Source organism: Apium graveolens, chromosome 2 (genome assembly GCF_009905375.1).
Source record: "Apium graveolens cultivar Ventura chromosome 2, ASM990537v1, whole genome shotgun sequence".
Taxonomy (NCBI): Eukaryota; Viridiplantae; Streptophyta; class Magnoliopsida; order Apiales; family Apiaceae; genus Apium; species Apium graveolens.
Genome location: NC_133648.1, coordinates 254,510,028 through 254,524,348, shown reverse-complemented (window position 1 = coordinate 254,524,348; position 14,321 = coordinate 254,510,028). Strand labels below are relative to the sequence as shown.

The following is a 14,321-nucleotide window of genomic DNA, read 5'->3' as shown; positions in this document are numbered from 1 at the left end:
TAAAAAAACATTTTTTCTAATGTGTGCCCAATAACACACAATAAGCACTAATTCCCATGAGTTTGGTGCATTTTGATTGGTACTCTAATCATAAATATTGATGGACCCCTGCATTTACAACAACTCCACCAATAAAAATGCACGGATGCTTATTGTGTGTCCTTGGACATAAATTAGAAAGACCGTTTAATAAATAAAGTAAGTATAGTGGGAGAATGTAGTGAGTGTAGTTAATTTTTATATTATATTTTTTACTATTTTTGGAAAGTTTGAAATGTATAGAAATGAATAAGCCATAGAGATAATATTGAGAGAATAAGACAGAGAGAGTAGTAATTTAGCGGAGTGGATAGGTACCGAGTTTTTGCTTACCTTGGCGCAAAAAAAGAAAACAAAAACCAAGATACAGACACCAATCACGTATACATTTGGCGGAACAATAAGAAAATTAAATGGTTAACTAAAGTCGCAATTAGAATGACATCATTCTTCTTTAATTCATCAATATTAATCCCTTGTTCATCATCATCACTTTCTAATTCTAATAATCATTCTTACCCTTATGCAAGTTTCCCCTTTCGAAGACACGCCAATTATAGATGCGTAATCAGAGCTGCACAAGACGGAGCAGCTGGAATTTTATACCCAGACGACGTCGTTGATGATGTATCACTACCACAAGTGGAAGTTGTATTAGAAGAGGAGAAAGTACAGAGCACTCCTAGGAAGAGAGTTTCGAAAAAGAAACAAGATAACGATGATGATGATGATACGAGGTTTAAGTTGCGGAATGGAAGGGAGGTTCGTGTTTTGTTTTTTTGGTTGAGTTTTTTTTTAATGAATTAAGTTGAATTTTTAATTCTTGATTGTGGCTTTGTCATTTTCAGTTGTTGCGAATATAATTAGTTGTATAACTGAATGGATGATGCGTTTATGTGTTTTTTAGTGAGAGAGATTAGTGTGTCGAATTATTAATAAAACTGCGATAGTAGATCTTTGATGACGAGGTTTGTGAAAAAATGAGTACAAGTAGCATTAAAGCATTTATCTACAAATTCGAATGAATGGACCTGAGGAGTTAAAGTTATGAATGTGCACTTACAAAATGTAATAGATTCTGTTTAATTCAAATCTAAAGTCGTGCCACTCCAATTAACGGAGCATAAAAAAATCTAATTTAAGGTTCTAGTTGCTGTATTTGTTTTATTGCAACACGAATACGGTTTTGCTCGTTACACTGTCAGTGTTGTAACTGAATACGCTTTTGCTAACATCTTTATCTCCAGAGATGAGTGTTTTTTAAGTATAATTTAAGATCCAGTCGGGGCCTTCGGGGCCTTCCTCTTAAGGTTTTAGATGAATTGGTTACTTAACAATGAGGATACATCTAATCATGTTACATTAAGAAAATTAGATATCAAGGCTATTGGCGAAAATAAACTCCTTAAGCTTTGCAACCTAAATTTGTACTTGTGACTCGCAAGTTGTGAGCCTTAAAGGATCCTCTATTGCTTAGGCAGAAACAATATCATTACTTTGGAAACTACAGGTTTTTGAAGAGAAAGCTTACCTTGTTGGTGTCAGCCAAAAAGGTGACAAGGAAGATGCATTTGGTATAGAGGAATCACTCAAGGAACTGGCTCAGCTGGCTGACACTGCTGGACTCTTGGTTGTTGATTCTACATATCAGAAGTTAGTGCTTCCTCCATTCCAAATTAAGACATTTACATGGCATCTTCAGAATGTTCAAAATATGAATGTTATGTTATTGTGTTCATACGTGGATTCTCAATCAAAAAGCTTTATACAACTCTCTCTGTCCCCTTTTAGTAGTACTTTGAATTTAAGCACACACTATATGTGTATGAAAATATATATATTTATATACAATATTCGTAATAAATTTATAGATTCTAAATTTCAATTTGAAATAAAAATTAGATTTCAATAATAAATAGAATTCTTATTTTTTACACCTCAAAATGTGTGCCAGAAAGTCAAAGGACAACTACAAGGGGATAGAGGGAGTATCAATATTGCACAGATTTGTCAAACATGCTGATATTCAACCATTATGTTACTAAACTGTTCATCCAACATTTTTCATGTGTGAGCCATCTCACTTTAATTGTCTACTTGTCATATTATCAGACTTTCTACTCCAAACCCGAGGACGTATATTGGATCTGGCAAGGTTGCAGAAATCAAGACTGCAATTCAAGCATTAGACGCTGAGACTGTAATATTTGATGATGAGCTTTCACCAGGGTCAGTTTTGACTTGCATAATACAACCTTCATTAATACTATCCTTCATTTAAAATCCGAGTGCTCTAGTGCTCCTTCTGCTACGTCTTTTAATCATCACTATAAACTTATTTAGTATTTACATCTGGCATTCCTAATGCTAAATGCTTCAATTTAAATTAACATTGGTCATATAACTTGTAAAAAACTATACAGAGAAGAATAATGACAAAAGACGCCAGCCCCAAGTTTACCATATGAAACATGAATAGTTTTCCAAGGATCTCTGATCATTGGTTATAGTAAAATCTGTAAGCAATTTAATTACATGTGTTTTAATTTCCAGCTTCTTCTCTTTGCAAATTGTTCACAAAACAGCCACCAAGTCTTACAAATTGGTCTTCTCATTCTTATTTTCTATTTATGGCAGTGCTTTTGTAGTAATTGTAATTCCCCGGTGCATATAAATGTTGCCCTTTCTTTCCTGCTCCTTTTCTTATTCTTGTAACTATCTCTGCCTGCACAGTTCTCTCTTCTACCTTTAACCAATCTATGTGGATTTTAGTTAGACTTCCAATGCTTTCACAGACCATTGTATGCTATTATGTTCTTAATAATCGTATTAGGTTATTAATAGTTGCATTTACACAACTATATATAGGTACCTGCATGAATCTTTTGTGATTTTTAATCTCATTGGTCTCAGGAAACTATCTCTGCGCCTAGTGATAAATGTAATATTATATGTAGGCACATTATATTTCAGATCTGTGTATTTCTTTTGCAGACAGTTGCGTAATTTGGAAAAGGCCTTTGGTGGATATGTTAGAGTGTGTGATCGCACTGCTCTCATCCTAGATATCTTTGATCAGCGAGCAGCAACACGTGAAGCGGCTTTACAGGCAATTTTAATAAATTCTGAATATGTTCTTAAACCTTTTGCATTAGTGTCCTGAAAATGGTATTACCTTTTAGGTAACGCTGGCACAAATGGAATACCAATTACCACGACTGACAAAAATGTGGACGCATCTTGAGCGCCAAGCTGGTGGACAGGTGAAAGGAATGGGTGAGAAACAGATTGAAGTGGACAAGCGTATTTTACGTACTCAAGTAAGCAAACATCTTCACTAAGTATCAAGCATTCAAAATTCTTGTATAAATGTCTTGCCACTTCGAGATTTATCAAACCAATTTACTATATAATAAAATGACATGGATGGGGTAGTTACATTTTAAAATTGCACCCTCAACCGACATCTAGACTATTGCTCTCTGATCTTTATACTCGTTACCATGCCCTTTCGTTAGACTATTGTAACCATCTTTACTGTCATGCTTTCATTATTCATAACATATATTTTATATGTGGAAATTGACTTGACATTGGAATCACGTTGTTTTCATAGATTGGTACCCTTAAAAAAGAGCTAGAATCTGTCAGGAAACATCGAAAGCAGTACCGGAATAGACGAGTTTCTGTACCTGTACCAGTTGTATCTTTGGTAGGGAAATTGTATCTATGTGCTTTCATTATTGTGAATGATTGCTAAAAAGCTGTCAGACTTTCATGGCATTTTTCTTTAGGTTGGCTACACAAATGCTGGAAAGAGTACACTTCTAAATCAACTAACAGGGGCTAATGTTCTTGCCGAGGATCGGCTTTTTGCAACACTTGATCCAACTACGAGAAGAGTACAGGTTAGTATAATGAAAGAAACGCGTGTTTCTACAAGTTCCCTCTTCTTTGTACTTGAGTGTCGGTGTAAGTGTTAATTTTATGCAAGTAGTTTTCTGGTCAGAATTGTATTTTTTGAGTTGCGTTTTCTCGTGTAAAACAAATATTTACTGTTCACTTCTTTATTTCCTATTAAAGAGGGCAAGTTTTGTGGTGCCTAGTTTAATATTTAAATTTGACTTGAAAATGAGTGTTAGAATTGGAATATTTAAATATTAAAATAAAGTTTTAACTTACTATGTAGTAGAAAAAAAAGAGTTTACCTTAGAGTAAGTCCAATGCAAAGCTATAAGAGCAAGTTCAATGCAATGTTACAAGTGGTGTCATTTCTATAATTTGAAACCAAATGCTAAAAATTTCAACTCCAAGGGGTTCTATCCTTAGATGCAAATATGCATAAATGCATCTTTCGTTTTAAATTTGAAATCAAGGATGCATTTATGCACCCATACCACATCATCAAGTAACCACAAATGGCACGCATAGTGCTGAATTATATAAAATTTAGGAGAGAGAGACAAAAAAATGTTAAATTAGGAATTATTTATATGTAAAATGCAACTAGAATAGGAGTTGAAGTTCTATTTAGCAACAAAAAACACTTTTTGCTACCAAATTATAGCAATGACTATAGCGATTTTGCATCTTCCATTGGGCTTGCTCTAACTGGTGCCATTTCTATAATTCGAAACCAAATGCTAAAAATTTTAACTCCAAAGGAGTTCCATACTTGAATGCAAATATGCATAAATGCATACTTGCTATGCCACATTTTGACATATATTAATATCTCCCAAATTTTTAATATTTAATAATTATTAATTATGATTAATAATTAATTGCTTAATGTCCAAAGTTTTATCCTCTCCCTGAAACGAGGAAGAATCAATCACAATATCTTTCAAATCAAGAAAGATATAACAACGCCAAGATTAAATCAATTAAAATTGATAATTAAGCACATTAACGAAACTTATCCCTAAAGTCTCTTAGGGATTATGCCAAATTTCATAGAATTGCGTAGACTAGATCCAATATAAATTGGTATGCATGCATCTTGGCAAAGGGATCTGATACAATGAGACAAATCGAGACACATCCTAAGTCCGACCCTTATTTTTCATAAACCATAAACCCTAAGAACAATGACATCCATGCACAAATCGCTCTACCATTCTAGCATCCCTCTGATTTCGTGTTGTTACGAAATTCCTTCAACAACATTTAGCGTTGGAAAGAGGAGATTAATTATCCGATGGTGGACGAACAATTTTCTAAAATATTCAGGGTTTTTGAATTTAATCAGTAAAATTCTGGATGACGAAACAATGCTAATTGCTAGTTCCTCGCGGCAGTCACTGACGAATAAAAGCAGCGGTACAAGATCATAATATATTCACGCATCCAACATATCAGAAGGACATTGATTTTTACGAAAGTGGTCTCCACGCACGTAAAAAAATTGAAGCAAAGGAATCAAAAAGCGAACTCCATAAAAGTTCTTTATCCTAGACCGCGTGATGGGATGTGTAGAGGCTTGTGGAATTCAAATAAAGATGGAAAAACATGCATGGCAAGGAGGTGGCGAGCACGCTACTTCAATCCAAATAGCAGAAGCACAGCAGCAACGATCCAGAAAAATAATTTCACAGCTCAACAATTTTTCAGAAGCGAGCAAATAATAAATATAAGTTATTTTATGTATCTCATATTTATTTTTCCTGCAAATTATATATCATGTTAAGCATGCGCACATAGTTTGTGTTTAAATATTTTTTAAACAGAAAAATATTTATTACTTGAAAATACGTGCGAGTAATATATTTTTATGCTTGTAAAATTATTGCGTGATTCTAAGCTTAGACGACATATATATCATACGAGATATATATTTTGAGGATTTGTTAAAACTTAGAAGATCGTACGAGTTGCATCTTTCTAAAACAAAAGATATTACTCGAGACGCATAATTTTCAAGAAAGTGTTTTACGAAAAAATATTATTTTGAAAAAAATAAATATCATGACATTTTAAAAATGGCATACTTATTATTGCGCTTGGATTGATTTCAAAGTATTTTTCATATAACGTCACGATAGTATACGTTTATGTCAAAAATATTTCCAACATGCAAACTGAAATTGTCAAGTAGGGAAGTATGGACAAACTATAAGCCCTGACACGCTTAAGCAAAAGAGTCAGCGACCCTAGGGCAAAACGTACACTATTGAAGGCCCTACTCCATCACAAGAACAAGCGTAAAATGTATCCTGCTCCATCAAGAGAACAAGGGTAAAACTTACATTATTGAAAGGTTTTGCTCTTGAAAGGGGAGTTTAGGATACCTAATTGAAGGCCTCGCCTACCAACTTTGGGCTCGGGGTTAACGAAGACACATCCTAAATCCTAATGAGGAGTAAAGGACACTTGAAAAGTGGGTACTCTAATTCGAGCTATATACGAAAAGCTAAGGTCCTAACTTAACAATGAAGACAACAATGAATTTCAAAACGATATTACTTGTACTCGCAGTTTTGAAAACCTTGGAAAAATATATATCCTACATTGGTTCTCGCATGATGTCATACTTGCACTCAAGTACGGATTATGAGCACTGTAGTGCTCCATATGTTTTACTGATTTATCGTTCTCGATTTTTTTCAACGACTCAAGAAATTTGGAAGCTTGAAGGATTTTTAGTTCTCCATTGCAGCAACACTGAAGAACTAGGGGCTAGTTATGCCACATTTTGGCATAGCTTAATATCTCCTAAATTTCTAATATTTGATAATTATTAATTTTGATTAATAATTAATTGCTTAATGTCCAAAGTTTTATTCTCTTCCTGAAACGAGGAAGAACCAATCACAATGAATAAATTACGGAAATATCTCGTAACGATGTCTTTCAAATCAAAAAAGATATCACAATACCAAGATTAAATCAAATAAAATTGGCAATGAAGCACATTAACGAATCTTATCCTAAAGTCTCTTAAGGATAAGCCCAAATTTCATAGAACTGGGCAGTCTTGATGCAATATAAATTGGTATGCGTGCATCTTGACAAAGTGATCCGATACAATGAGACAAACCGAGACACCTCCCAAGTTCAACCCCTATTTTTCATAAACTCTAACCCTTAAAAACAATGACATCCATGCGCAAATCGCTCTACTATTCTAGCATCCCTCCAATTTCAAGTTATTACGAAATTCCTCCGACATCACTTTTTTTCCTCTCCATCAAATCTCTAATAAGCAATTATTGTGCTATTTTTCATAAGATAGGGAAACAACTAAAAAAATACAATAGTCATGCACATGAAGTTGGATTTGTTGTTTGATGCACACAAAGTACTATAATTTTTAGATAGATCATTATGTTAAATCACTATTGTTAAGGAATTCTGACAAGAGAGTAAGCTTGTTTAATAAAGCTTATACTTAAATTTACTACATAACATATACTTAGACAAAGTTTGATTTGCAATTGTTACTTCGGCAACACGAGTAACAAATTATTGTTAAATTGTCCAGATGAAGAATGGGAAGGAATTTCTTCTTACGGATACTGTTGGATTCATCCAAAAATTACCAACTACACTTGTGAGCATACTTGCACTTTAAACTTTTATGTCATCGTTACTGTTTTAAAAGTTTATTTTTGCTCAATTGCTTAAGATGCACATCCCCTTAGTATTTTGGTTAACATGCTTGTCCTTTCACATGCTATAGGTTGCTGCATTCCGAGCAACGTTGGAGGAAATCGCAGAGTCATCTCTGATGGTGCATGTGGTGGATATTAGGTACAATCAATAAAATCATAGTTGAGCTTTTTTCTGCTCCCTGAATGATCTTCTCATTTTCCTCTGTTATCAAGTTCAGCCATCCTCTGGCAGAGCAACAGATAGATGCAGTGGATAAGGTTCTTTCAGAATTAGATACGTCATCAATTCCGAAATTAATTGTCTGGAACAAGGTATACGGAGACAGAACTATTAAATTGTAAATTTCTTAGAAGTATTTTGTTGTTTTAAAAAGTTAAGCTTATGGTGGTGATGACGGATCTCACAAGTGGGATGTAAGAAGTTATCTGGCTTCTGAACTTGCTAAAAATAAAATTAAATAAGGATCAACTAGGAAATTTGGAAATGAATTTATTAAAGTTGTTGTGGGTTATGTCATTTACCTTTCCACTCTTATATAAGATTTAATAAGCATGATTTTAGAAATATAATTATGTGAAAATCACCATATCTGCGTGTTTTCAACCATTTGAATGAAGGTCATGTTTCAGTTTTTACTTTTTTACTTCTTTTTGTATTTCCCTGCCTACATTTACTCCTACATGAAAATTGAAATATGTGAACTATATTTGTTCATTGAATTAATAGAGTACCGATGGCCTTGAACCTTTTTCTTCTTTTGTTTTCTTTGACTTGATAATTGCCGAATCACTGTTAACTTTGGTCATTTATGTTGTCATCTGTTAGTAATTTATGATGGCCAGGTATAAAGTCGATCCCAGAATCATTTTATAACCGAGCACTGAGATTGCAGACTATGAATCTTGTTTCTTTCTCCAAGTTTATTATCAAGTTATTTCTTATTATATTTTACCATAGACTAATCAAAGAAAGGGTGCATTATCAAAATTTTAAGTTAAGAAATATGTGATCTGAAAGGACATAGATTGTACTATAATGAATGGAAGTGGTGGAGGAGGGAGACTGTATCACACATCTTTTTTTGTACTCATCTCTAGAATGTAAATTAAATCATTGTTTTAAATTTGTCCATTTTAGCTTCTTAAAGCTGCTTATTAATGTTATGATTTGTAAATATCTGTCTGGATCCTCTCTGCGAGTCTGTGTTGTACTGCTAATTCTAGGAAATCATAGTTTGACATTTACAATTGGTGTTTGACAGGTTGACAAAGCTAGTGATCCTCAGCGGATTAAGTTAGAAGCCAAAAACAAGGAAGATACAATATGCATATCTGCATTAACTGGTGATGGAATGGACGAATTCTGCAACGCTGTACATGATAAGTTGAAGGTGCTCATGACTAATCTATAATAAGTTGACAAGTCTTATTTTTGAATTGCTATACCGCTAGAATCTTGCCAGTATCTTTATTTCAGGTCTTAAAACGGATGTTTGATATTAAGATGGTTATTTTTATTTTTTATTTTTTTTTGCTAAGCAAGATGGTTATTTCTATCAGGATTCTATGGTATGGGTTGAAGCTTTGATTCCATTTGACAAAGGTGAACTCATAAATACCATACATCAGGTTGGAATGGTTGAGAAAGCTGTAAGTACTCTGTTTCATTAATGATGAATAATATGACTGGCATTTATATCTGATTGATTTGGTATATGCCTTTTACTCTAATTGTGTGATTTCATTGAACTATAAGTTTTTCTGAAATAAGCTATTAACTAAGGTTGATTTTATGTGATATTTAGAATATAAAGTCCCTGTAAAACAATCCAAAATATTAAGAGCAGAACTGCCACCAAACAATCTATAGTGCCGCGTTGTTCTGTCCATAGTTGAACCAGCCAGTGTTACTTTTTTCTCCTTCCATTCTATCTGGTGCGGAAAGTCTTTGAAACCCTTTAATTTGCCTCCTAACATATGCTCTTGTGCCTTGGATGCATCAAGCAACAGGAAGCTACCTAGTCTAAATTGTTTATTGTGTGTCCTTCACTGAGTATGTACAGTCTGACCGTGTACCTAAAATAAAACATTATCTAACAAAAAAACGTGTGCTGTTGTGGCCGCAGGTAAGATGACTTATCATGTACTCTTAGACCTTTGACCCACTTTTTACATCCATCTCTTTGTGATTGCAAAAGCCCCAAGAATAAAACCTATTTAAAAACAAACTAGTGCGATTTTTGCTGCAGGTCAAGGCGACTGTATTCTTCGTTTTTGTAATTGATTTTATATAGTTTTTTTAATTGTTCGTATTGTTGTTCAGATTCGGGTTTCACTGTTTAGTCCTAGAATCTGTTGTATTATAAACTACTCGAGAAAACCAAAGTTAGGGAATCGTTCTTTTGATTAACAACCTGTATAGCTGTTGGCATTGTTCGTGTGCACACCTGAAAAGATCAATTAGAGGGGGGGGGGGAAAGAATGGAGAGAATGCTGACTGATTGATTATGGAGGTGGGGGGGGGGCATTAAGTGTGCTCTTGTTAAGCTTGACTGGCTAGTGTTTGCAATTGTTTTCTATATCATCTCCTCTCCTACCACATTATGATGATCCTAAATGTCTTCATGGTTACAGGAATATACCGAGAGTGGGACATTGGTGAGGGCACATGTTCCCCTGCGATTTGCAAGACTTCTCACCCCAATGAGGCAAATGTGTGTACAATAGTTTCAAATTTCTTTGCTGATGATTCCCTCATTGAAGAGATCTTTCTAGTTACTGGCTTTACAGTTGACAAAGTTGCCTTGGTTTATATCAACCATGTACAACAAACAAATATTATGCGGTTACCTCTCTATATGGTAAAGTTAGAGAAGATGCTAATATGGTAGGCTAAATGTAACTTTCGAAAGTCCAAAACATGCGATGCAGCTGTTCATCCAAAATCATATAACAATTGTTGTAAATGGTTCAAAACAAACATTTGTAAAATCAGTGGTAGTTTAATATCTCTGAAATATGTAATTACAAGTGTTAAACAATTTTAGCTTTTTTCCTTGTTTCTGTGGGTTAGATGTTATACCATTAAATTTACTTGATTGTGGGCTATATAACAAACAGTAGCTCCATATACCTTCCATTACTGACAACATACTGTGATTTTCTCAACCCCCATTGAGATTTTACTTTGAAGTGTTGGATTTGTTATAAGTGGTAGCCTTATGTTATTGCAGATTTTAGGAGTATTTGATTGTTTACTTCAGCGACCACATATAAACTTTCGGAGCAAAGAATATCTATAATTGTGGAAGTATGCGTGTGTTTGGTATCTGGATTTCCTTTTTTTTTTTTGCTCTTAAATATTGGTCAAAATAGCATAAACACGTAAGACAGTGTTTAACGTTTAATGAAATATAATATAGCGTATGCATCAATGTGATGTGTATCCTTACAATGAAAACCAATTTTCTTTGTTGCGATCATGAAGAATGTATTACCTGTTACGCATCTTCGGAAAGCATCACACTATATTACGCATTCGAAATATGATAAGGGGGAAATAATCTTCATTTTTGGTAGTTTTACGCATTTGACTATGTCCGAGTGTGTGACACAAAATAATAGGGTGTCCCAGTGTTCCAGAAGCAAGTCACTCTCAGTATTCTAGAAGCCTGTTACTCTCAGTGTTGTATCAAAAGTTCTTGGACTATGTTTTCAATTCTGTTTTAGATGACATGTATGTTGCGTACTGTTCTGGAGGTCAGTTGTGCCTCTGTTAGAAAATTTCCCGGAAGGCTAGAAGTTACTGCCTTAGGCTTGGCTAGGGTGGATAGTGACTAGCACATTGACCTTATCCACCACATCAATTATCACTCAGTTGTAACATGGGCCTCAGAATATATGTTCTTGGAGCAGTTGAAACTGAAACCAAAGCCTCTTATAGTACCCTCTCTCTTTACCTGTCTCACTGCCTAAAATGGAATGCTTACAACAAACATATCTCTAAAAAGTATTGACATGGTCTTATCTAAACCGTAATTAGAAAATATGTTCTTTTGGAGGATTTGGTTTACTAGGGGAGTGGTTAATTGATTTCATTACCTAGAGGTCTCTATATAAGTTTGGCAATGTAGATTTCATAGTCATCTTACACTGAACAGTTATCTAGTAGTCTTTATCACTAATGACAATGGTTTCATTCAAAGTATTTTGTAGCTTCATGATAATGGCTTTGCTATCTTCCACATTGTGCATGGCTTTCCCAGGTTTCGGTATTGGTTGGGGTGGTCATCATAGTGGAGGGAAATTTTCGGGTCTTTTTCCAGAGTACTATAGGTTTACATGCCCCCAAGCTAACCACATTGTCATGTCTGTCTTAGAAAAGGCCATCGCAAATGATCCTCGGATGGCTGCATCTCTTCTTAGGCTTCACTTCCATGACTGTTTCGTTCAGGTACAACTATATACTCTTTATCTTTTTTGCTTGTAAAGTTGATATACTAGGATTTCTAACTAGTTTGCAAATTTTGTAGGGCTGTGATGCATCAGTATTGTTGGATGATAGTTCGGCAATAGTCAGTGAAAAGAATGCAGGACCAAATAAGAATTCCCTCAGAGGATTTAAAGTGATAGATGAGATTAAGGCTAAACTAGAGAAAGCATGTCCTCGAACAGTTTCATGTGCAGACATACTTGCTCTCTCTGCTCGCGGTTCCACTGTACTTGTAAGCAACTGATTTGATGCTTATTATAACATTTTCATCTTGACAATACTAAAACTATGTCCATAAAAAAGGATTGGATATATCAAGTATATTAGTATATGCAACTAGATGTATGTGAAAAGAGGCTAACAAATTGTATGGTACAGAGTGGTGGACCAAACTGGGAACTGCCATTAGGAAGGAAAGACTCTAGGATTGCAAGTCTAAATGGCGCAAACACAAACATTCCTGCTCCAAATTCAACCATCCAGAACCTCATCACATTCTTCAAAAGACAAGGCCTTAGTGAAGTAGACCTTGTTGCACTTTCCGGTTAGTTCATATAATCATTTACATTGTCCTAAAAGTTATGCATACTTGTGGCTGAAACTTGTATATTTTGTGGCAGGAGGGCACACGATTGGAAAGGCACGTTGTGCGACATTCAAGCAAAGGCTATACAATCAAAACGGAAATAACCAGCCTGATGCAACATTAGAAAGAACTTACTACAATGGGTTGAAATCTGTTTGTCCCAAAAGTGGAGGAGATAACAACATTTCTCCACTGGACTTGGCCTCACCTGTTAAATTCGATAACACATACTTCAAGCTCATTTTGTGGGGGAAAGGACTCTTAACTTCAGATCAAGTTCTACTAACCGGGAATATTCGCAAGACAATGGAATTAGTGAAGAGCTACGCTATGGATGAGGGCCTTTTCTTTCATCAGTTTGCTAAGTCTATGGTTAAAATGGGGAATGTTCGTCCTCTTACTGGTGTTAATGGTGAGGTTAGGAAAAATTGTCGCAGACCTAACTAATATGTATGTGTAGAACAATGGATTAATTATAACTTTGATGTATCAGTCTCATGAATCCTATATATTACCTAAGTTACTGCAATAATCTACATTATTGTGTCCTTGTGTGAGCTAAGTTATAACACTCACTTGGCATTAAACTTCTATTAATAGGAAAGGGTTGCAAAATTTGAACTTGGCGCATGAATAAATGATTGGTTAAACTGTATTATATATACTTCTAACTATTACAAATGAATGTAATATTTACTAATACATAGTTGACATGGCTTACAATATCGGTAGACAATTCGAAATTCGACCCCATTACCCGTTATAGAAACATTTCGAATCAAATGACTTTGGAAAATTCAATTTTGATACCAAATACTTTATAGAGTAATTTCAAAGTAAGTTATATATCTATTTTAATTAACTTTATTTATCTAATCAGAGTACAAACAAAAACTGAACTTGTTTACAAATTATTGCCCGCATGCGGCTTGCTGCACAGTGCTTGCAGTGTTAGATGTATCAAATTTGTTACCAAAATTTGATATCAAGATTTGATCCTAAATGATATGATATTAATGACTTGATAATTTGGAAGAATGTGATTGGAGAAATTCATGTAAATGAGGGGTCTATTATTTTTATTTACAAATTAAAAGATTGATTTCATTAATTTGAACGTAATACAGTCGGGATAAATCTCTAATGGTCAATACAACCAGGTGGTAAAATAAATAATATACTAAAAATAATTAGATGATTTATTTGATCGTTTAACACACAAAATTTGAAAATTATTGAAACTAAAGACGAAATCAAAGACATCACAAGCGATACAAACTGCATCAACATTTCTGAAAACAACAACATCATAATTGGTCATATCACATAAAAATCATTGCTAGCCTAGTGTTCAGAAACACCAATCGCATAAACTGAGATTGGAGAAGCGGCATCACAACTATCTACATGCCCGATATCAGTTATAGAGATGCCGAAGATACCACATCTATCTATATGTCGGATATCAGCTATAAACATGCCGAAAGTGTAAACCCGTAAAAGATAAACACTCTTGGGTTGTGAAAGGTGAGCTCTTGCAATAATCACCACCGTCCCAGATTCAATGCAGGTTTTCCGGATGACCAAAAAT

The 14,321-nt window shown here is 34.5% G+C and overlaps 2 protein-coding genes across 3 annotated transcripts; both read left to right on the top strand.

Moving 5' to 3' along the window:
• Positions 1-356: 356 nt before the first annotated feature.
• LOC141708376 (uncharacterized) lies at positions 357-10,715 on the top strand. Of its 2 annotated transcripts, XM_074511980.1 has the most exons (13): positions 358-801; positions 1,550-1,692; positions 2,152-2,268; positions 3,034-3,148; positions 3,222-3,359; positions 3,656-3,751; positions 3,834-3,947; positions 7,523-7,591; positions 7,721-7,791; positions 7,871-7,964; positions 8,915-9,043; positions 9,213-9,302; positions 10,287-10,715. In XM_074511980.1, the coding sequence occupies exons 1-13, from the start codon at positions 478-480 to the stop codon at positions 10,377-10,379; spliced, it is 1,593 nt and encodes a 530-aa protein (XP_074368081.1). In that variant the 5' UTR covers positions 358-477; the 3' UTR covers positions 10,380-10,715. The 2 variants fall into 2 exon arrangements, with proteins under 2 accessions (XP_074368082.1, XP_074368081.1); XM_074511981.1 differs by lacking the exon at positions 3,656-3,751 and having other exon boundaries at positions 357-801.
• A 914-nt stretch (positions 10,716-11,629) lies between these two features.
• On the top strand, positions 11,630-13,388 carry LOC141708375 (peroxidase 9). The gene is made up of 4 exons (XM_074511979.1): positions 11,630-12,105; positions 12,185-12,376; positions 12,523-12,688; positions 12,765-13,388. The coding sequence occupies exons 1-4, from the start codon at positions 11,836-11,838 to the stop codon at positions 13,175-13,177; spliced, it is 1,041 nt and encodes a 346-aa protein (XP_074368080.1). The 5' UTR covers positions 11,630-11,835; the 3' UTR covers positions 13,178-13,388.
• The last annotated feature ends 933 nt before the right edge of the window (positions 13,389-14,321 follow it).